The 23,777-nt window shown below is 33.8% G+C and overlaps 1 protein-coding gene across 1 annotated transcript; it reads left to right on the top strand.

Annotated features, from left to right (window-relative positions):
• The first annotated feature begins 1,719 nt into the window (after positions 1-1,719).
• On the top strand, positions 1,720-20,847 carry LOC112525117 (MADS-box protein 04g005320). The gene is made up of 6 exons (XM_025135079.1): positions 1,720-1,904; positions 12,726-12,804; positions 13,253-13,314; positions 14,406-14,505; positions 14,602-14,643; positions 20,800-20,847. Exons 1-6 carry the CDS (start codon positions 1,720-1,722, stop codon positions 20,845-20,847), a joined length of 516 nt encoding a protein of 171 aa, XP_024990847.1.
• Positions 20,848-23,777: the final 2,930 nt, after the last annotated feature.

Genomic DNA, 23,777 nt, shown 5'->3' with positions numbered 1-23,777 from the left:
AGAGAGAGAGAGAGAGAGAGAGAGAGAGAGAGAGAGAGAGAGAGAGACCTGATTGTTCGTAAATCACATATTAGTAAAAATTATGGAAACCAATTAATTGAGATATTTATAGAAATGATAGAAGTTTATTTATTATGATTTGAATATTTATGAAATATTATTAGAGTTCATTTATTAATTATTATGATCAACGTTTTATATTAGAAAACAATCGATCGAGATATCCATATGAATCAAATATTCATTAGACTAGATGATCAAGATTGAAATTGGTTTGTATAGTTTATACTAATGATTGGATATGTAAATTAAACGACCTCAATATAATATTAATATTTTATAAATATATGCCAAATTTCTGACCTCCAAATATAGATAACAACGTTTTTTTTACCTTCATTTCTGTTAGAGTTTATAGTGTTGGGTTGAAGTTAAACACACCCACATTTTAGTATTTTTAGTGGTGGATTGGTGATACCCTAAGTAAACAAACATACTTATATGACTCAACTAGTTAATAATTCGTTTTTTTTGGACCGCAAAAGAGCAATTTATTAAGAGAGCAAGAGAACTAGCGAGGAGCTAGCTAATAACAGAGTACACGGCATCAACCGGATTACAGATGGCTAAACTCGTTAAACAATAAACAAATGGTTACTAAGGGATCGTTTACTAAACGCTTATTTGGTAAGTGCTTACCGAGTAATTTTCCTTACCGGATGAACATGGCAAGGGTCAAAAATCTTACCCAGTAAGAACTATGATAAAGATGGAGAGTCTTACTCGGTAAGTGAGAGTGACGACTCTTACCCAGGTAAGTGCTTACCGGGTAAATTGCTGCATAAGATACCACTTTGATGTACTACAATCTTACCCGATAAAATAGATTATAGTGATGACTCCTAACATTAAACGCTTACCAGATAAACATTTAAGTAAACGACCCCTAAATCGAGTCTTTGAAAACTGACCATTAGACCGATGAATTATAACCTATGTCCCAATTACTTAAAAGGGAATGCCTATGTTGTTCGTAAATTCCAACAAAATTTGAGAGTTCTTTGAAACTACAACATCATTGAGTATGGTAATTAATTCAGATCATTAAAATAAAGCAACAAATTGATGATGAACTATAAACGATGGTCTGCTATTAATTAAGCAATGCGAAAACCATCCATTTCTAGTTGATGGTAAAATGAGAAACTTAACGGAAACTAAGACAAAAAGAAAGGCAAAATAACGATCGACAATATGTCTTATGCATCATAATTAAAGTTATTTTCCTTTTTCTTTAACCAACCATATTGTAAAAAAACTGTCCGACTCACCTGTCATTTTCTAGTGGTCTAACATGTCAAAAATATGATATCCATCAACTTTATTGATTATATATGTATATGCATACAGAAATGCACACATATATACAACTCAAATAATGGATGGTATTTATTTTCTGTGGGAATTTAAGGAAGTAATTCCTATCAAGAAAAGTACAAGGAACCTAAGAACTACCCACAAAGGAACAGGTTCTGCTGCCGACAAGTGAAGGGAAGAAGAAGAAAGAAAGAAAGGTAAGAAATCTATTACTAGGTACAACCATCTGCACGAGATTTATTCCAATAGGGAAAATCCATCCATCTATCTAACTATATTCGAACATGTATGCATCTATTTTTATGTTTCCAGTTAATTAATCGAAAAAATAGCCAAAAAATAATGGGTAGAGGAAGGGTTGAGCTCAAAAGGATAGAGAACAAGATAAATCGACAGGTGACATTTGGAAAAAGAAGAAATGGATTACTGAAGAAGGCTTATGAGCTCTCTGTGCTCTGTGATGCTGAAGTTGCTCTTATCATCTTCTCTAATGGTGGCAAGCTGTATGAGTTCTGCAGCGGCCCTAGGTACTCTCTCTCTCTCTCTTCCCCCCATACATATACATACAGTTACAATCATAAATTCTATATATTTGCAAAACTTTTATGCTTGTTTCATTTTATTTATTTCATAATCTCTTTTGAATAATTGAAATTGCAGAAGATCCGCTTAATAAAAGAAAAAAAATAAGCTATTTATAGGGAAAAACAATTAAGGATAATAAAATGCATTTAGGTAACCACTAGAGGACCATTCAGGTGTTCTTCTTTCTTCTGATAGCTTATAATAATAGGAATTACTGGTACAAAAATATGTTCAATAGAAACTAGTTACTGGGTTCTAGTTCATATGCTTTTTTTTTTTTGAATTTTACCTGCCTTTCTTCTTGTTTTTCTTCGTATTGTGATGATCCTTGTTATTACACATTAAATAACGAATCTATATACTCTTTATCTACAATTTTTGCTACCAAAAGTTAATAAAATTGAGATCTGAGTCAAGAAAGAAAATCATAGTCAGAATATTTGTCCAATGGTTGCAAAAGTATGTTCAAGTTCAAATTTGCATAGAGTGACTTTAGATAATAAAGCTGCAATTTTTTTCCTTGGAAAAGAGCTGTGTATAAACAAAAAAGATATTGTTAGCATCATAGTAGTAGCTTTCATATTTAGGGATATAGAGTCATATTTTCAAGCATAAAATAACACGGTTCATCATTCGAAATTCAGCAATAATTTTTGTTGATAGTAGGGCTTTTGTGATGGGAGTCCATCAGACTTATGATTATGTTAGTTTTGGATCTTAAGCTAATTAATGTTAAGTACCTAATATTGTGTGTCCTAGGGTGATCTTTCCTAATTAAGCTACAAACTTCGTGAGAGCTCACATCCATGTGGATTGGGTAAAAAACAAACGTTTTGGTCTAATAAATTTCCAATTGAGTGATGGTTTACAAATTGGTTTTGTCTCATAAACTACATCAGTTAGTAAGAAATTAGATGATATGTATTAGTAAAAGAAACAATATAAATGATGTCTCCCTTAGAATTAAAACCAGTTAATTAGTTATTATGTGTGTCTTAAGTTATCTTCGATTCTAGCATCCGACTTCATCCACCTTCAACCTTGGTGAACCTACGTGTAACAAAAGAAAGTTGTTCAACTGCTTTTGGTGTCGGCAGATGCTAATTGCTCCATTCCAAGTCCAACCGAATCGAGACTTGGAACAAGGGAGAACTAACAGATAGTATATGACCTGAGGTAATGTTAAAATAATGGAATATAGTTCCTAATTGTAAAACTCTTAATTCAAAAACCTAGTGTCAAGTAGACAAACTAAAATTGCTCAGGAAGTCATCAAAATTTGGTGTTGATTCCTATGCATGCCACTAGGTTGGATAAGTTTTGATTCACTTGCACATTGTCCCCTTTATGCTACTATACATAGGGCACATCTAGTGTACAAAGATCGGAGGGCACATCTAGTGTACATAGATCGGATTCCCGCTATCCCATTATCTGGCCTCATGAACTCCCTCTACATTACGCTCAGGCCACTGGCAGCTAACATAGTACGTATGCTATGCACTCACCATATCAGGTTTAATTCACTCTCCCCTATGTACATATGCAGGATTTGGCCAACCGAATTTATGGCCACATGAGGCTCCTCTTGCTCACATAACTCCAAATATATATTCCGTGAAACATACAGAATCACCAAAAAGCAACAAAAAATCCTTCAAACGTAAAATACAATAAAATATACGACTTGTTCACACACACACACACATATATATTAGAGGCAAACACAACTTATGTATCTAATGGGGTGGTAATGGGATCAATGAAGATACACAGCGTGAAAATGTGCATGTAACACAGTATGCATCAATGTGGACCATATACAATGCAGTAAACATAAGTAGAAAACAACAAGAAGGCTCCCTCGTTTATCCTACTTTGCAATTCATTTCCCAATATGATCTCAGGACCTTTTACAACAGCAAGCCACTTTTTGCAGGCTCTTCTTCCCATGAATATATCCTCTTTTGGCCAAAATGTTGGATCATAAGTTCATAACTCCACCAGATGCAAAGCCATAAAGAGAAGTGGCTTCACCATATTTCACTATCTTCCTTACAAAAGGAGAAAAGCATACCACAATCCTTAGTCGTTAATGATTAGATTTTGGTTCTTTTTTAGTTTGATCTTGTCATCGAAATCATAAAAGATTAAACTTGAAACTAGTGACAAACACAAGGCATGAACACACACAAATGAATCAACAGTAATAGGAAATTGTCAGAAGATGGGTGTTCTCACGGAAACAATCGTTTTACTCTTAGGGGTAGAGGTCAAATTTTCTACATCTTATTCTCCCAACCACCAGGTCGTTTGGTTTGGGTTATTATACAACCTATCCAACTTGTACAACCGTTGCAGCTCAATCTTAACCGCCCATTTAATCTAATGAATATGTGATTTCGTAAATATCTTGATTGTTTCATAATATAAAGCGTTGATCATTATTAATGAACTTCAATCATCTTCCGTAAATATTCAAATCATAATAAATGAACACTCGTCATTTTCATAAATATCCCAATTGATTGTGTTGCATTGGTTATACAAATAAGATATGTTGCATTTGAAACATCATCTCTCTCTCTCTCTCTCTCTCTCTCTCTATATATATATATATATATATATATATATAAGCTAGCTGGCTTCCTAAAATTTATCAATTTCAATTACGGTACTAACCAAGTGTCATAATCTATCTCCTGGTTTTCATATTGTCAATTGCTAAATATGAAATATGATCCCAGAGAAAGCATACCATACCCTTGCGAATACCCCTACAGGTTTACTATGTTAAATGTCTAGTTGTCTTTGCGCATAAGCCTCTTTTTGTGGAAACGACAATGCATTAAAAAGCTAGCGGAAGAGATTACAAAGACCCAAAACATTTGCCCATAAGCCTACTTTGTTGCACTAATCATCAAACTGAAGCTGATATGTGCAATATATATTACATAACTGCAACATACGCACAAAAATACATACATTAATTAGCCATGTAAATTACAATGAAAGCAGAGCTTGACCCTAAATTAGTAAGTGTCACCATAAGCCATATAAGAGCTTGACCCTAGATAATCAATCCACTGGCACCCGGGACAATAAATGATCACAAAAAATATATGAAACATGAAAAATATCAAACAGATAGGTGTTGTAGGTTGAAGCCTACACTTATAGTTATAGATCATGTAAATTTCCAGCGGTTTGTCAACAGTGGTTGTTTAATGTCATCTATAATTGAAAGCCATTTTCATTGTCATGGGTCGGAAACAATCTTTTATTAGTATCCAATTTCTTAATTTGTATGTATGATGAAATACAGTTGTAAAATAATTGAACAAACTGAATCAGGAAGCAAACAGTTTCAACTGACTACTCTATAGCATATGATTCATTCAGATGGAACAAGTATAGGTTCCTCTACCATGAGAATGAAGAAGTACTAGTTTTTTCATTTTACTACCTGTGGTGGGTGATTCTATCCTAGTAGAGAAGGAGGTTTAAAACATGGTGTTCGTTTTTCTAAAATTTACATCAAGAGATGCTAGAACCATGAACAAGAATGTGTTATACTGAATTATAGTAGTGAGTGAATATAAAATAGGGCTACCTGACAACATTGACAAAGAAATCATCAAGATAATTAACAAAATAGACTCGACGCTGAATTCAAGTGCAGAAAATAAGATTCCATCTCGAGCCATATATATCCCTACTCTTTTCTCTAGGCATAATTAACCCTAGTTTGATCACCAAACTAGAAGTCGACGTACTCTATAATACAGTGACGACACGTGCCACTGTTTCATTCCTCCATCGTATAATAAAAAATTATAGGGTCGTGAAAAGTGTCGTTGTATCAATTTGTTGTGTGTCATCGTATATATTTTGAAACTACAATAAGGACACAAGTTTTCCTTGGTAGAGTTGGTTTGCAAGACTTTTCTTCCACCCCAAACATGAGTTTCAATCTTGTTAGAGTTATTGTTTTAGTTTTTAACTTTTAATTTCAGATTTATTATATTTCTGAAGTTTTTTGCAATAAAAGACTTGAACACAAGACATCGTATATGAAAAACAATGAACTAACCAAGAAACCAATGATAACTACAATATACTAGTATATGTTAGTATATTTACTATATATAAGTCCATCCTCATTATAAGATGTGTATGATTTTCAAATCAATTTCTGTCTGCATGCTTACTTTTGTAGAGATAGAGTTTTCTACCATGTCATTTTGATTGTTTTCCTGTTTGTTTTGTATGCTATTAACTTTATTTCGATTGTAAGGTTAATTATTTTTGGTAAAAAAATATTAGAAAAACTATGGTCCATTTGGTTGGTTTAAGTAGAATGAGAAATCCATGAAGAGTTGCTTAATGGGTATTAATTATCACAAACAAGTTATTGACATTAACTGCTTACTCTTGTATCTTTTAGTGTTTGTTTTACATTTTAACAAGTATAATAGTTAGTTTACGATAACTATAAGTTTGATGCTTAAAACTTATCAATGGTTAATATCAAAGAATAAATGCATGCACACGAGATATAGTTTCTTTCTGGGCATTTACACTAGAAGTGAAACATTTATCTTTTGTTAAAGTATTAATAGTTAGCTTACATAGAAGATGCCTCCACGACATTGATCAAGCGAGTAAAGAGGTGAACATCTTCGAGAATGGTTTAAGGTTCGACTTTAGATACCACTTGATGATTCACCTCCCCTTGGACACACGATTTACCTCCATGATGGATCGGTCCAAATGTAGGCACTCCGGAGAGTGACATTTTTTTGGCATAATAAGTTTCACATAGAAAAGTATGGATTATACCATTTATATTCAGCAATTTGAACAAGCAAATTCAAACATGCATATGAAAAATCATTACGCCTGTGAGGTGCATTAAGCTTATTATTTGTATATTTAAGTAAACAATCATCAACATGGTTTTATCCAAGCAAACCATGCAAGTAGCATCTTTTTAACCTGACTTCTAACTTTTTAGATTGAAATTAGTGGGGAACTTTCTGAAGATATATATATATATATATATATATATACATATATATATACATACGTGTGTGTGTGGAGAGAGAGAGAGACTAGGATCTAAATGATGTGAGCCATTACGTGGCGGCGAGGTCAAGTCTCAAGCCTTACGAGTTACGTCGAGGCCACGGCGTTTTTCAAAGTGTGCTCTAAGGCGGCATACACACATCCACCCACGCTTGTATATGCTAGTGTTTTAAATAATACTTAGAACAAATTGAATTCTTATAAAATAATAAAATTAAAAAAGAAATAAGAATCGTTGATACTAAATATGTAGAGCTTATAAAAAGTACTGTCAAGAGTGAGATTAAATATCTTGAATCTCTAATGGCCCATTACTTTTTTCAATTTTCAAAGAATTCGTGTTCGGCTTTTCGTGCAGGGGAATGCGAATAACTATTTACTTGTTTAATGTTTTAGTTTTTAAATTTTCTTTTTATGTTTATTTAAATCCTATGTCTCAGTACTTATAATTATCATTTATTGCTCAAATTATATATCAAAGTAACACAACACCTTACAAGATAATGCATTGTAATGTGTCGTAAAGCCATAACACGTTATAATGCAAGTTAAATCTTAAGAGACGTTTGATTTGATAGAATGATTTTGAAGGATTTAAATTGGATTTTATATAAGGATTTGGATTTGAAAGAATTTGAAATCTTCGGTATATTTGATTTGTAGAATTTTAAATGGAATTGAATTTCATTATTATAAATAATTTACAAAAACAAATTATAAACAATTATTGAAACAAATTGAATTCCTTTTTACTTATAATTAACATATCAATTATTTATTCTTACATTCTAAACCATTTTTTCTTGAACCTCCATCTTTTATTGGTAGCAGACATTATCATTCCATCAATGCAATCTTAGATTATGAGAAAAAGTAAATATAATATTAGAATATAATGTCTTCCATTTGGTTGATGTAAACAAGACAAATGAAAGATCGAAAGGTGGGCCCTTAAAAATATATAGTGAAGAAAGAAAATAATTTCGAAGAATAGACACTCCGTACTTCTTTCCATGTATAATCCACTGTCTACATACATGCAAATAGTATAAGTGTAGATATATACATATAGAGAAAGAATCATGCGATAATTCAAGTACTTTGAGGGAAGTTACAAAATATATATGATTACACGTGATAAGCGTGCTTAGTTATATATAATTAAACACATCTAAAGGGGATGCACGTGACTTAAACAAACTATGTGTTCTCAAAGCAACATGTGTTTAGTCATATATCATTAAACATGCATATCATGAATGCAAGCATATATGATATTAAACTTCTCACTTTCTATCAAATTTACCACGTTTTCTTTTGAACGTAACTATATATATATATATATATAGAGAGAGAGAGAGAGAGAGAGAGAGAGAGAAATTTGGGATCATGTGAGACCAATATGTTTTTATGAGACCTGTGAGACCAGTTTTTTATACTTGAAAGTTCACATCAAAACACAATGAAAGGTAATCTTCATATTGTTTTTGCTGTGAAAATTTGGATTTTTTTTACCTTTACAGTGTTGTATTGTGAAGTTTAAAGTGTAAAAAAGTGGTCTCATGAGTCTCACAAAAACAGTCTAGTCTCACGTGATATCAACCATATATATATAATATATATGGTCACCAATGAACAAGTTGTCAATGTGAACAATGTTCATTTTTAAACATTTAGTGTGCGTTCATGTATTGACAGTTACTATGTTCATGTTGATCATCTATAACCAGACTCAAAGAACTCGTTCAATTAAGGATGTTGATTGTTGAAGTGTTATTGATTTTTCTCAAAATACATTCATGTATGAAAAATCACAAACACTATAACTTACAACACCTTGAGAATATTAAAATGACTTAATTCAAGGAGTAATTAATGTAACTCCTTTTAAAATGCATTAAAGTAATACACAACATAAACTTACTATTTTCATCCCAATAATTAATTACACATGAAACTATGAACCTTTGTTCTAGATTGATTTTTATTGGTTTAAAGAATTTGTATAGTCAACACAAATGAATTGACTAACAAAAACTCACCTCTCTCTCTCTCTCTCTATATATATATATACATATATACATACACACATATATGTGTATATACACACATAAAGACATACATATACATATGCATACACATATATATACATGTCTATATGAGGTAAAATGGAAGTAAGAACACACATACATGAGCTGTTTACACATGTCATTGAGAAAATATGTTATTATCCAATACTTGGAATTTACTAAATTCGATCATTCAATGCGGATATATTTTAGATGGTGACCATAAATTGCAAAATATAATAACAAAAAATTAAACATAATTGATTCTTGTCTAAATAGAAACATGGAAATGAGAAAATATTTATTAGTTTTACACGATCTAATTATTTGAAACCAATCAATCAGAAAATCATGAAAAAAGTCTTTGAAATACATTCAAGCGGGGATCCTAATGAAGAACTTTTGGTCAAAAGTAGGGCCAAACTGAGGCTATTTGTTATGACACCGAAACCAACATGAGCTTAATTTGTGGGTCCTCTAACTCTAAATAGATCAAAACTTATGACCATTTTAAGTTTTGCTACTTTCCAACCCATTAGTTATTGGAGCTGTTTCACATCTGTATTTATAGATATTATATAACTGTATATATGTTTGTGTGTATTTATGTCTATGTATGTGTGTGTATATGTATATATATCATAAACATATATATATATATATATATGTGTGTGTGTATGTATATGTATGTGTATATATATGCATGTATATTGGGAAAATTTCAAATTAGAAGCATAAATATTTTGAGAATATGAGAACCAACTATTTTATGTATGATGAATAATCATAAATATCATGCATGTACATGATTCATGAATGGCATGCATTTTTATAGTATATTTTCGGTATAAGAAACTTCCATGATAAATAACTATCACAAGATTTATCATGAATAGTTTGTTTTCAAGTTCTCAAAATATATATGGTTTTCAATTTCAACCTACTATTATGTATACCCACATATAGAGTCATGTTTAAACAACAATAGTAACCAACTAAGAGTGTACGTTTGATTCGTTTGTTATCGTGGCCTCTTATTTTGCCACATTTCTAATTTTATGAATCCAACACACATACACACACACACACTCTTTCTCTCTCTCTCTCTCTCTCTCTATATATATATATATATGTGTGTGTGTGTGTGTGTGTGTCTACATATAGGAGTAGGTTACTTTTGTCTAAAATCACATATGATCATGTTCGACTAGTTTACATCCATGCGTTGATCGTGGTTTGTAATCACATGTGATTCCAATTCAAAATCAAATTTGATTTGGTGGTTCTTGTATTTAATTATTTTTACATTTGTTCTCGTTTGATCCTCTCCCCCCCCCCCTTCTATATATGTGTGTGTCTATGTATACATGTGTGCATATATGTGTGTGTGCGTGTGCGTGTGCATGTGCACAAACATGGATATTTACTCCCTTTATGTACATGTGCGTGTGCGTGTGCATGTGCATGTGCACAAACGTGGATATTTACTCCCTTTATGTACATGTGCGTGTGCGTGTGCGTGTGCATGTGCACAAACGTGGATATTTACTCCCTTTATGTACAAGAAGAGGAAGATATTAAGGGGTTGTTCGGTTCATTTTCTATTAAGACCTATATAGATAAAGATGTTTGTATTGATATGGTTGTCACTGTGATAACATATAAGTTATTATTCGGTTGTTGTGCTGAATAAACCGTCTGAATGTCAAAAATAACCATTTTACCCCTGTCTATTTTTGTAGTGTTTGATAAAAATATTGAGTAAACGAATTTTAATTATAAAAGTTATAAAATTATAAAAGTCATAAAATAATGTTGTCTATTGATGGCTGCCTCCCCAAACTCTCTCTATCTCGCTCACCGATCTCTCACATCGATCTCTCTCACCTCCCTCTTCGGCTTGCCTCCCTGAACTCGCTCATCGATCTCTCTCTCGCCTCCCCTCTCTTCAGCTTGTCTTACCGATCTCTTCTCTCTCGCCTCCCCTCTCTTTGGCTTGCCTCACTGATCTCTCTCTCGCCTCCCCTCTCCTCAGCTTGCCTCCCGTAACTCGTTCATTGATCTCTCTCGCCTCCCCTCTCTTTGGCTTGCCTCCCTGATCTCTCTCTAGCCGAACTCCCTCTTTCTATCGAAGCTGTGTGAGCAAGAACAATTGAAGTTGTGCGAGATGGAGGATGCATCGAACAATCAAAGCTGGAGAACGATGGTCGGCATGTTTTGGAGAGAGGGGCAGTTGGGGAAAAGTAATGACTGAGTGAATAGCAGTGTGGTATATTAGCTGAGCTAATCAGCCCCTATAAGACCGATTAAGCTCTTACCAAACACAAAGGTATGGTTGTACGAATCAATCATATATGTTATATGTTATATGAGGGCTAGAACCCCTGACTTTATGGAAAGATGGGATCAGGTTGGTAGCATCTCGCTCGCCCCCTCTCGCTTGCTACAACTTCAACACCAGCTAGATAAAAGCAATAAATCTGTAAGCTCAGAGCAGAGAGTGCTCCTCAAGTGAGAAGCTTGAACGGAGTGCCCTTGTGTAAAATCCTAAATTCAGTCTTCACTGATAGATAGAAAGATAAATTTCATGGAGTTGATTCATCTTCGAATGCTCGAAGAGATGGAAGGTAATAGTGATTAGAACAGAACATAGCTTGTTGCCAGTCACGAATGAAGAAGCCCAAAGCAGACAAGACGACATTGATTGAATGGGAGGAGGAGATCAGAATTTGGTGGAGAGGATATCGATGGGGACTCTAGAGAAAGGGGGTTAAGTCAAGAATAGTATCCCGTGCATATCACATAGGGAGAATTGGACAAAGGGAAGGGGACTGGCCCTCATGGCCTCTTGGATCTCCGATTGAGCGAAGATAGGGTAAAGCTCTGAAGGTGGTCGTTAAGTTATAAAAAATTAACATTGGCTTACAACATTGATCTTTAATCATAAACTATCCTTCAACATTTCTTGGTGGAAGAAAACTTGGATCAAAGGAGGATCAACTTGATTAGCTATGTGATTAAGGATCTATGCTTCGGTTGTACTCAAACGCGCAATAATTTTCTTGAATGCCAAGGAAAATCAGTTTTTTGCCAAAAAATACAATAACTATGAAAAGCAGCATAAAGGACCACCTAGAGTTTATTGGTGAAGATAACTAAAGGCTGAAGTAATTAAAGAATCATAGAAATCCCTAATGGAGATGGTACCAATTATTTGAGACTAAGACCATCAAAACCCAATTTCTTTAATAGTTGGAGATGAAGCAATGTAGTACGTATTTTAGTTGAAAGTGACCATGCATGGTTGTTATGATGATCTTACAATGCATGATTAAAAAAAGCATGATGATAATAAACTTTTTGAGTTTGGTCATTTAAAGATAAAAGCTATAACCAATTATGTTTTTAGGTCCATAAATATTCACAGCCTTCAACTTGATTTAAACCAGAAAAGAAGCACATGGTGCAGTGGTGCATCCAAACAACCTGTTAAACACCCCTTAGAAAAGTTTATTGCTCAAATGGGCAAAAAGATGTAGCCCAATTTCAAGAAGAACATTGCAACTACAATCAAATTCAGCATCTCTGACTCTACTTGTTATCTAGCATGTCCAAGACTCTTGAAAGGTACCAAAGATGCAGTTATGGTGCAATGGAAGCTAACCATCAAGATCAAGATGCACAGGTAGCGGTTCTATCTTGAATCTTGCTCTACTGTGTATTGGGTCTTCTTATATTAGTTTTATTTTATTTCCAGTCAAATAGTTAAAGTAACACTTTTTGGTAACCGCACACTTTTTGAAATAAAACGTTCTACTATTTGTTTATATGATATTGATTACAAAAGTGTTTTAAAAAATACATGTTTATAGAAAAAAAGATATCCTGTAAAAAAGTTAATACGACATTTTATTTTTAAAGTATCCTGAAAAACTTGTTAAAACTAGACTCCAAAAGCGTCCAATTAACTTTTTGCAACGCTTTACACAAGACGCATAATTGTTCGGTTGTAATAACCTTAAGTCTTATAAAGAAATCTATTATGACATTTAAACATTTTTTATATCATATAAACCCGATTTTATTACAGAGATAATAAATACTATGACTAATTATTGGCGTGAACCTTGCAGAGCAGCTACCAGGAATATTTAAAGCTTAAAGCCAAAGTTGATATCCAGCAACAATCTCAGAGGTATTTTTGGTTACATCCAGGGACTCTATGCATTTATTATTCATAATGTACATGTGATTGATGGATATATAATGGGAGATCTAGGAGGCTGAATTATTTTGCATGAACTAAATCTAGCATGAAACATATGGCGGGAAATCGGTCAAAATAATATTCATTTCATATAAATTGGTTTTCTAGTCATTTTTCTTCCTGATTTGTTCAAATGTCACTACCACCTCCCTCACTTGCGGATAGGGCTGTAAACGAACCGAACGTGCAGCGAACCATTCATGAACTGTTCGGCGGGAAGTTCGTTTATGTTCGTTTATTTAATAAATGAACGGACATGAACAATTTTTTTTCTTCGTTTAGTTAAACAAACGAACATGAACAAGAGTCCCGTTCGTTCATTTATGTTCGTGAACATTCGTACATTTACCATTCGTTTACGTTCATTTATATTTGTTCGTTTATGTTCGTGTATATATTAAATTTAATATATAATCTTTTGTTTATTTACTTGAATTCAAATAATGTTTATTTATGTTCGTTTAGTCCATTCGTTTATGTTCGTTTAACCCGTTCGTTTACGTTCGTTTAGCATGTTAACGAACGAACATAAACGAACACAAACACGAACACACCTGATTTCTAAACGAACGAACACGAACACAAAGATTTTCGTTCGTTTACCGTTCGTGTTCATTCGTTTGTTCGGTTAAGTTAAACGAACGAACATGAACAAGTCTCTGTTCATGTTCGTTCGGTTCGTTTGCAGCCGTATTTGCGGACCTAGTTAAAAGACAAAAAAATTCAAATTCAACCTAGGTTAGCAAATGGTACCGTCACAATCGCGGACCTGGGTTGAATCTGCATTTTTTTGTCTTTTAGCTAGGTCCGCAAGTGTGAGAGGTGGGACTTGCGTAGGTAGTGACATTTGAATAATTCAAGGAGAGGAATAACTAGAATGCCAATTTAGGAGGGTGAAATGGCTATTTCGACCAATTTCCTACATATGGCAGGTCTCCTCCTTGGGGTCCATCCTATGTTTATATATCCTTATTGTTAGGATCTTGTTACTAACTAATGAATATATATTGTCCACACAGGCATTATCTTGGAGAAGAATTAGAGCGGTTGGGATCAAAGGAACTTGACCAGCTTGAGCGTCAACTGGATTCGTCACTCAGGCAAGTCCGGTCGACCAAGGTACATCAATTTCAATGGGTACTAGACTTCAAGGTTTCTTGTGCCTTCTCTTTTTTCTTGGGCATAGTATTGACGTTGTCCAAATGTTAATTGTAGAATCAGCATATGCTTGACCAACTTTCAGATTTACAACAGAAGGTAATCCCCACAAAATATCAACTCCATCCGTACATGCATTATTAGTTGTTTTTATTTGCTTTTGAAAATTAAACTTGTATTTAATAAAGTTATAATAGTTTAATTAAGCTTATGCTTTTTTGTTTCATAGTAATCATTGTATCTTTTGATGTATAGTCTAAAAAAAATACTCAATTCAAAAAATAGATTAGTTGAATTATAAACTTATTATCATGGGAGCACAAGTATAAACTCTTGATATGAAGAATTATCTAGAAAATAAGTTATGAAAATCTAAAGTCTTTTTATTTATTAAGTCTGCATTAGAGATTGTGTTGTAATTAATAGGGGGTATGATATGTAATTGAGATTGATTCTCATCCTATAAATAGGTGATGCTTTGGGTTTGTAGTCATCAAGTGAAAAACAAAGATCAATGAGTTTATAAAGAGAGTTGCTTGAATAAAGTTTGAAGAAAGAAGTGTTTCTTTGTGTTTTGAGTTTTCTCTCCAACAAAGAGCTATGGTGATGGTATTGGTTTAGAGAATTCTTATTATGCTCTGTGATTGCAGCTTAGACCGATCTTCTACGTCAGAAAAGAATTTCTCTTCATCATACTAATTGGGGATTCAAGAAATTAATCAAAAGTATGGTTAACAAGATGAAAGCTCAATTGGGTGCACATGATAGCGAGAGGCTTTATTGAGCCTGAAAATGAGGCCACTTCAAGCAATGCACAAAAGGATAATTTAAAAGATATGAGAAACAAGGACAAGAAAACTCTCTTTCTTCTACTAAGCCTTAGATGATGATGGCTTCGAGAAGGTTTCAAGTGCAAGATCTGCCAAAATAGCATCGGAAAAGTTACAAACTTCCCATAAAGGAGTCGGACAAGTGAAAAAGTTAGGTCTTCAAACATTAAGAGGATAACTTGAATCGTTGCATATGAAGTCATCCGAGTCTATTTCAGATTATGTAGCAAGAGTATAAGCGGTCTCTAATCAATATAAGAACATTTGTGAAAAGTTGTAAGATGTGAGAATCATGGATAAGATACTTCATTCACTAGATCCCAAGTTTAAGTTTATTGTGGAGAGATTGAAGAAACTAAAGATATGGCAGAAATGATGATCGAGCAACTAGAAGGATCGTTGCAAGCTTACGAAGAAAAACATGGGATCACTGAGAAACTCTTCAAGTTACAACTCAAGGAGAAAGAAGGCAATCAATGGCATGACAAAATCCAAAATAGTCGAGGACGAGGCCGTGGTTGTGGACATGGTTGGGCTAGGAAGAAAGCTCATCAAGAGGTCATGGAAGAGGAAGTTATTCAAACTTGAGGTTTGACAAATCTCAAGTTCAATGCTACAATTGTCAAAGGTACGGGCATTATGCTTTAGAGTGTAGAGTTCCGAGCTATAAACCTAAAGAGAAAGCTAATTATGGCGGAGGTAAAGGCCAAGGAAAGAGGAACGTTACAACTAACACACAAAGATAGCATCGAAGACCATGAAAATATATGGTATCTCGATACCAGTGCTAGAAACCATATGTGTGGAAAGAGAAACATGTTTATGAAGCTTAATGAGTCGTGTATTGGCAATGTCACGTTAGGAGATAATTCTAAAGTATCATTAAGAGAGAAGGTGATATTCTCTTTCGTGCCAAGTATGATAGCCATCATTTAAGCTCAAATGTCTATATGTCCCCAATATGAAAAGTAATATTTTGAGCATGGGACAACTCTTAGAAAAGGGCTACAAAATTCACATGATGGATTGTAATCTCATTATAAGAGATTGGGAGGAACCTAATAGAAAAGGTGTATCTCGGAAAATAGAATGTTCTCTTTAAACATTCAAAAAGATGTTGCAAAATGTTTGAAGGCTTGTTAGAAAGATGCATTATGGCTATGGCATCTTAGATTCAGACATCTCAATTTTGAAGGTTTGGAGTTATTATTCAAAAGGGCAATGATGAAGGGATTGCCCCATCTCAACCAACCCGAGCAACTATATGAAGGGCGGTTACTTGGGAAACAATTCAAAAAAAGCTTTTCGAAGGATACAGAGTCAAGAGCGAGGAAGCCACTTGAACTTATTCATACGGACGTATATGGTCCAATCAAACCAAACTCTCTCGGTAAAAGTAATTACTTTCTCTCGTTTATTGATGATTATTCAAGAAAAAACTTGGGTGTATTTCTTGATTAGAAGTCTTCCAAGTGTTTAAGAAGTTCAAAGCCATTATGGAAAAAGAAAGTAGCTGCAAGATTATGGCAATGAGATATGATCAAGGAGGAGAGTTCACCTCAAAGGAGTTTCAAGAGTTTGTGAAGAAAATGGAATTCGTCGATCTTTGAAAATTCCAAGATCCCCCCTAAGAAATGGTGTTGCCAAAAATAAGAATTGAACAATCCTCGATATGACAAGAAGCATGCTCAAAAGCAAGAAGTTGCCAAAAGAATTTTGGGTCGAGGCATGTGCATTCTATCTTTCATATTGTTCTCTAACAAGAACTGTTTGGGGAATGACACCATAAGAAGCATGGAGAAGCAGACACCCAAGTATTTTTCATCTTAGAGTTTTTGGAAGTGTTTCCCATGTTCAAATACCGTATGTATGATAAACAAAGCTAGATGATAAGAGTGAAAATTTCATCTTCATCGGCTTTGATACTAGCTCGAAAGGATTCAAGTTGTATAATCCAAGTATTTAGAAGAAAGTAATCAGACGAGATGTTGTTTTTGATAAGGACAGAGAATGGGATTATGGACTTGACAAGGATGTTATACCTTTTTCAATTTGAAGAAAACGAGGAAGCACCAACTGAGCAATATGAAGATATCCCAACAAGAACTTGTTACCCTACTTACTTCACGAACATCAGATGCACATGAAGACTCGTTTTCAAGTTGAAGTTCGAGTGAACGAACTCCAAGTATGAGGAGTATAGCTGATCTTTATGATGCTACAAAGCCGATGGATGATGTCACGTTTTTATGTCTATATGCTGATTATAAACCGATAAGTTTTGAGGAAGCAACAAAGGTGGAAAAGTGGAGATGTGCAATGGATGTAGAAAAAAGTTAATTGTGAAAAATGAGACTTGGGAATTAGCTTCATTTCCTAAGGGGCACAAAGCAATTGGTGTCAAGTGGATTTACAATGCAAAGAAGAATGCAAAAGAAGAAATTGAAAAATCCAAAACAAGATTAGTTGCAAAAGGCTATAGTCAAAGATCCAAAATCAATTATGATGAAGTATTTGTGCCCGTTGCTCGACTTGCGACAATTAGACTTATTATTTCATTGGCTGCTCAAAACCATTGGATGATCATCAGATGGATGTGAAGTCGGCGTTTCTAAATGGATTACTTGAAGAAGAAGTTTATATTCAACAACCATTGGGCTATGAAGTTAACGAAAATGGAGATAAGGTCCAAAAGTTAAAGAAGGCTCTTTACGGCCTAAAGCAGGTACCATAAGCATGCAACAGTCGTATTGATGCTTACTTCCTGGACAAGGGTTTCACTAAATGCCCTCATGAACATGCCTTTTACACAAAAGTCAAATATGGAGACATTTTAATTGTTTGCTTGTACATGGAGGATTTTAATTTTCATAGAGAGTAATCCAAGCTTGTTTGAAGAATTCAAGAATACAATGACCAAGGACTTCGAGATGACTGACATCGGCTTAATGACTTACTGTCTTGGGATTGAAGTTAAGCGGAACGAGGAAGGTATATTTATCTCCCAAAGAAACAATGCACTTGAAATACTTAAGAAGTTCAAAATGAAGAAATGTAAGTTGATAAGTACTCCATCAGAATTTGACATGGAGTTGTCCAAGAATGAAGGAGGACAAAAAGTGGATCCAACATGTATCAAGAGCCAAGTTGGAAGTTTGAGCTACTTAACTTGTACAAGACCAGACATCTTGTATGTTGTTAGACTTGTTAATTGCTATATGGAGTCGACAACAACTATCCATTTCCAGGTTGCCAAAAGGATTCTTCGGTATCTTAAAGGTGCAATCGATCTTGGCTTATTTTATTCGGCTTCAAATGAATACAAATTTGATGGTTATAGCGATAGTGATTGGCGTGGAGATATAAATGATAAAAAAAACACAACCGGGTGTGTGTTTTTCATCGGAGATACAACTTTTACATGGGTATCAAAGAAGTAGATAATCGTCACATTGTTCACTTATGGGGCCGAATATGTAGCTATTAGTTCATGTGTATATCATGCAGTTTGGCTTAGAAATGTGTTAAAGGATATTAGTTTGATTTAAGAAGGGCCAAGAAAGATTTGCGTTGACAACAAGTCAACTATTGCATTAGCAAAAAAACCCAGTGTTCCGTGATTGTGTTGAAGTTTGTAAGGTCTCAAGATCAGACTACAAATATCTTCACCAAGCTGCTCAAGTTTGAATATTTTGAAAGACTTAGAAGTTAGAATGGACTTGTAAAACAAGTTTAAAGGGGGTGTTGGATTATCAATTTGTTATTATGGGGGCCCAAGTATAAACTCTTGTTATGGAGAATTATCTAGAAATTAAGTTACGAAAATCTAGAGTCTTTCTATTTATTAAGTTTGCAATGGAAATTGTGTTACCAATTAGTAGGGAGATGATATGTGATTGAGATCGATCCTCTCATCTATAGATAGATGGTCCTTTGAGTTTGTAATTATCAAGTGAAAAACAAAGATCAATGGGTTTACAAAGAGAGTTGCTTGAATAAAGTTGAAGAAAGAAGTGTTCTTTGTGTTTTGAGTTTTCTCCCGAACAGTTTTCACTCCCATTGTCGTAATAGATCGTCTATTTTGAGCCACTAAGTTCTTTCTATTGGGGTAGGGATGGGCTAAATGCATCCCTATAATCTGCTAAATGTACCACTGTCAACTACTATTTAGATGTTCATGCGGCTTTAACAATTAGCATAGTGGGTAAGAAAGGTGGGAATACATGCAAAATGAATTGAGGGTAGGCACCATTCATGTGTCCATGGGACATGCAACTTACTTCTCTTATGATAATTGTGGGACCAGTAAGGTGGAGCGTTACAGATGATGACATTATACAATTACAAGTAAGATGCCAATCTTTTCTTGCAAAAACTCGAATAAGATAAATATTTTCTTTAATTTTTTAATCGAAATAAGATTTAGGGTAGAGACCAAGAACCAGCGCATATGATCCTAGATCCCAAAAAAAAAGACGCACACACACACACACACACACACATATATATATATATATAACCTCTTTCTTTTACACTTTATAATTCATAGAAACTTAAAATCGGTTACCAGCATCCAAATGCAATACTTATACATTGATTGTTTCTTTTCCATATACAAAACAGTCCTTGAATGAAACACTACTGCATTTCCACACGTGTTGTTTTATGTGTGAAATAACACATGCAATTGTTTTGTAAGTATTTACGGTTTATTAAGTTTGTAAATGGTTATTGTCTATATATGTATATTATTGTTTATTTTTTCCAAAATATTTATTCTCTCACTGGCTACCCTTATATGCTTATTACATTCTATAGGGTTTGGACTAATATACACGCTACATTTAACCTTTATAACTTTGACTCGTATGGTATCTTTTCTTGAAACATCACCGTTAACTGCAAGTCTTGAACCTTAGACTATTATTGCTATTGTTTCAAGAAACTCTCAAAGTACTAATTGAGACAAAGACAACTGCTAATTGGTGGTAATCATTAATGCAAAAACGAGTTAAGTCGCTAGAGATATTAGATATAGGGCAGGGTTGGCTAGAATTCTGTGGCCAGGAAAGAGACCTCTTTGAAGTCCTCCAAAATGAGAATGGTGTATGATAGATGCTAAGGGTTTGCATATGATCTACTCCAGCATTCTTGTGTTTTATATAAAGTGAAGCAGTACGGTCTATGTTAAGAATTGTTTGTTTTAGATCCATTGCATGTCCTATTGCGAATTCCAGATGGCCACTCTCATAAATTTCATCACATTATTATATAGATCTAATTTGGTACCGTCCTAACAGTAAGCACTGTGGACGAATTCCAGGTGACCACTCATAAATTTCATTACATATTATTATATATGATCTAATTTGGGTTCAATTAAATAAGCTAGAGAAGAAAAACACTAACTTTTAATGTGTTCCAGGAACAATCACTGTTGGAAGTTAACAAGTCCCTAAGGAGTAAGGTATGAATGAAACCCTAATTGTTATTCCCCATATTTCAATGTCAAATTCTGGAAATTGAGGAAAAAAATTAAGATCTTGTTATTTGTTCAATAATTTCTGATTCTACTAGACCTCTAGTAGGATTCGAACCTAGAAAAAGTTTGTATATAGTGAAAGGTTCGATCTGGGCTGCAGCCATGCAATATTAATGCCTACTGTCTTTTGTGTGCGAAAGGGTGAATCAACTGAATTTTGGTTTAAAAGTTAAATTGGCCTTCTAAAAAAAGATTTATCTACCAATTACACGTGATTGTTGTCGAGCATGACTGAGGCCCATCCACAAATGAATTTACATATAACGTAATTTATTTTTTGGTAGTTGGAAGAAAGCACTGCAGCCTATCAATTATCATGGGAAGCCCATGACCGCAACTTCGAGAACAGACCACTGCCTGCTCACCAGGAGGGTCATTTCCACCATCTTGGTTGCAATAACAATTTGCAAATTGGGTACATTTCATCTACTTATTAAACGTCCAATAATTATTGTTCAATAATCTGAATTTGCTGACAGATACTTCTCCAACTATTTTTGCACTTCAGCTACACCAATGAGGCACCAAATGATGAAATGGATGTTCCAAGTACATCACAAAATGCTAATGGAGTTATACCAGGGTGGATGCTTTAACTAATGATCAACCAAAGAAGATCCTCAGTAATCTTATATATTATAGATCTGCATAGTATATTTTCTTGATTCTGGTTCAATAAAGTAGTTATCTGATGCTGCAAAAATTGTGTTGAATAAAAAAACAAATAAATTGGTATTGTGTAGTTTGTGTACTACTTTGCATTGTTCTTGTATCATAGCAAAGAAGTATCCCTAGTGGACACCTGAAGCTGAAGTACTTGCTCGAGCTTAATTAATGAAATGTAATGTAACAGTACAAATTTGTGGAAAGGGACTGTCGATTTGATACTGAGACTTCTTTTATTGTGTTCATGGTCGAACTCTTAGGGTTATCATTTGTGATATTAGCCCTTTAGTTTCAGTGCGATATGCTTTGGTGGTGAACAGTGGATCCATGGCGAGTGTCCTTTTTGTGTGATTTGCTTAGTTCATCATCATCTTGCGTGCTGGTATATGCTTCTGTTGGTGTCATTGCAGTACAAAGGAAGCATAAAATAGATAAATAGAGGCATCCATGCCAAAGCTGTGGGGAAACAAAGAATCGATCAATTTTAAATCTATTTTTTGGTGGGTTATTTTACTAAAAACCTAATAAAAGATAAAAGAGATAGGTTGTTGGAATGTCGAAAATATGCTCCTCTGAAGCCTAGCATCAACATAGTATCATAGAGATGATCATATATTATAAAGCTGATAGACACGTCCATGGATTTCTTTTTATGAATTAGTTGGAAACATATTGTTTTGACAACTTCTTGTATTTTTATTACTATATGTTCATTGCAATCTGCTGAATTCCGATTTAACAAACAAAACTGTTGAAAGATATAGCGCACCGAAGCAAAGTAAAAACCAGAAATGATTTTAACAGATTACAGTTTATAGAAAGTCTCTAAGTAGACTGGTTTTCATTGATAACCCAGGCTATTTTGAAAAATCCCCAATCTATACATCTATCTCACCTTCTCTTTTTGTAATTATAATTAATATTTATATTATAGATCGTTAACTTTTCAAAAAGAAAATCACTTCTCGCGCGGTTGGGATTAGTTAGTTTGTCTTTTAAGATATTTGATTCAAAACAAGGCTCCAAAACACTAGGTGGATTGACAATAGCATAAAATTTCAACTACAAAGACTAGGTGGAGTCACGAGGTGGCAGTATTAGGGACACTATATACTCGTAAACCGACCATCATTGACAGCCAAAACCAATGAAATCCTTCAGTAAAGGGCACACTGATTGATCGTTGATGGGAAAAAAAAGTCAGGAAAAACTTGGTCGATGCATTTAACTGAAATTTTTCACCAATGAAATTTGCCACTAAATTTAGTAATGTTGTGCTTTTGAAAATAAAAATTGCGACAAGTTCGTCAAAGGATGGCCGATGGTTCTTGTTTATATGATAGATTGCAATAATGTATTTTATCTGTTGGGTTATAGACGATCATTTTACTAGAGGTACATGAGATTTTCACCTCATATGACTCCTCGTTCAATTCTTCCGAAGTTATTGTATGCTTTTCCACCGAGCTCTCTGATTAAATTGCTCATTGCTCATCCAATGAGCATTCTCAATAGTATCCTTGAAGAGGACTTGAACCTACGTATTTCAAATACTTAGTATAGTACCCCTAGATCCATTATCAATTGATTGTGAAGAGCAAAAGCCATTAGTAATTATTTTGTCAAAAATCCCTTGGGTACTATTTCTTGTCGTTATTAATTTTTTGGTAATCTCCATTAAATAAAAATAAAAATTCAATCATATGTTTGTTCAATAACCGAATAAATATCAATTCAATTATTTTTAGCAATATTCTTCTGTGCGTCCAAATGTCCTGAGGCAATGGAAGAAAGTTTACGACTCAATTGTCCATCAACATTAACATAATCCCTATTAAAATTAAGACATTAGACGGACCAAATGTTCAGTGAACCATTCAGTGGGAATTCCATTTAACAAATTAACGAACATGAATAATTTTCTTGTTGGTTTAGTTACTTGAAGGACAAAAAAAAATTCCAAAGCACATCATTCTTATAAACTTTCCAAAGCTATCTTTACTAGTGATTTCATGATTACTTATGTTAAGGAAAAAACCATTAATAGATCTTATTCAAATTATAGTTGAAAAAAGTAAATTAGTTATTTTTGAATATTTATTTTTTATTTCCAGTAACAATTAAAGGTATGCGATATTTTTTTATAACAGTTTAAATGTTTATTTATTCATTAATATTTTTTCATATTTTTATTT

Source organism: Cynara cardunculus, assembly GCF_001531365.2.
Source record: "Cynara cardunculus var. scolymus isolate 2C chromosome LG 13, CcrdV1, whole genome shotgun sequence".
Lineage (NCBI taxonomy): Eukaryota > Viridiplantae > Streptophyta > Magnoliopsida > Asterales > Asteraceae > Cynara > Cynara cardunculus.
This window is presented reverse-complemented; position numbering and strand designations above follow the sequence as displayed.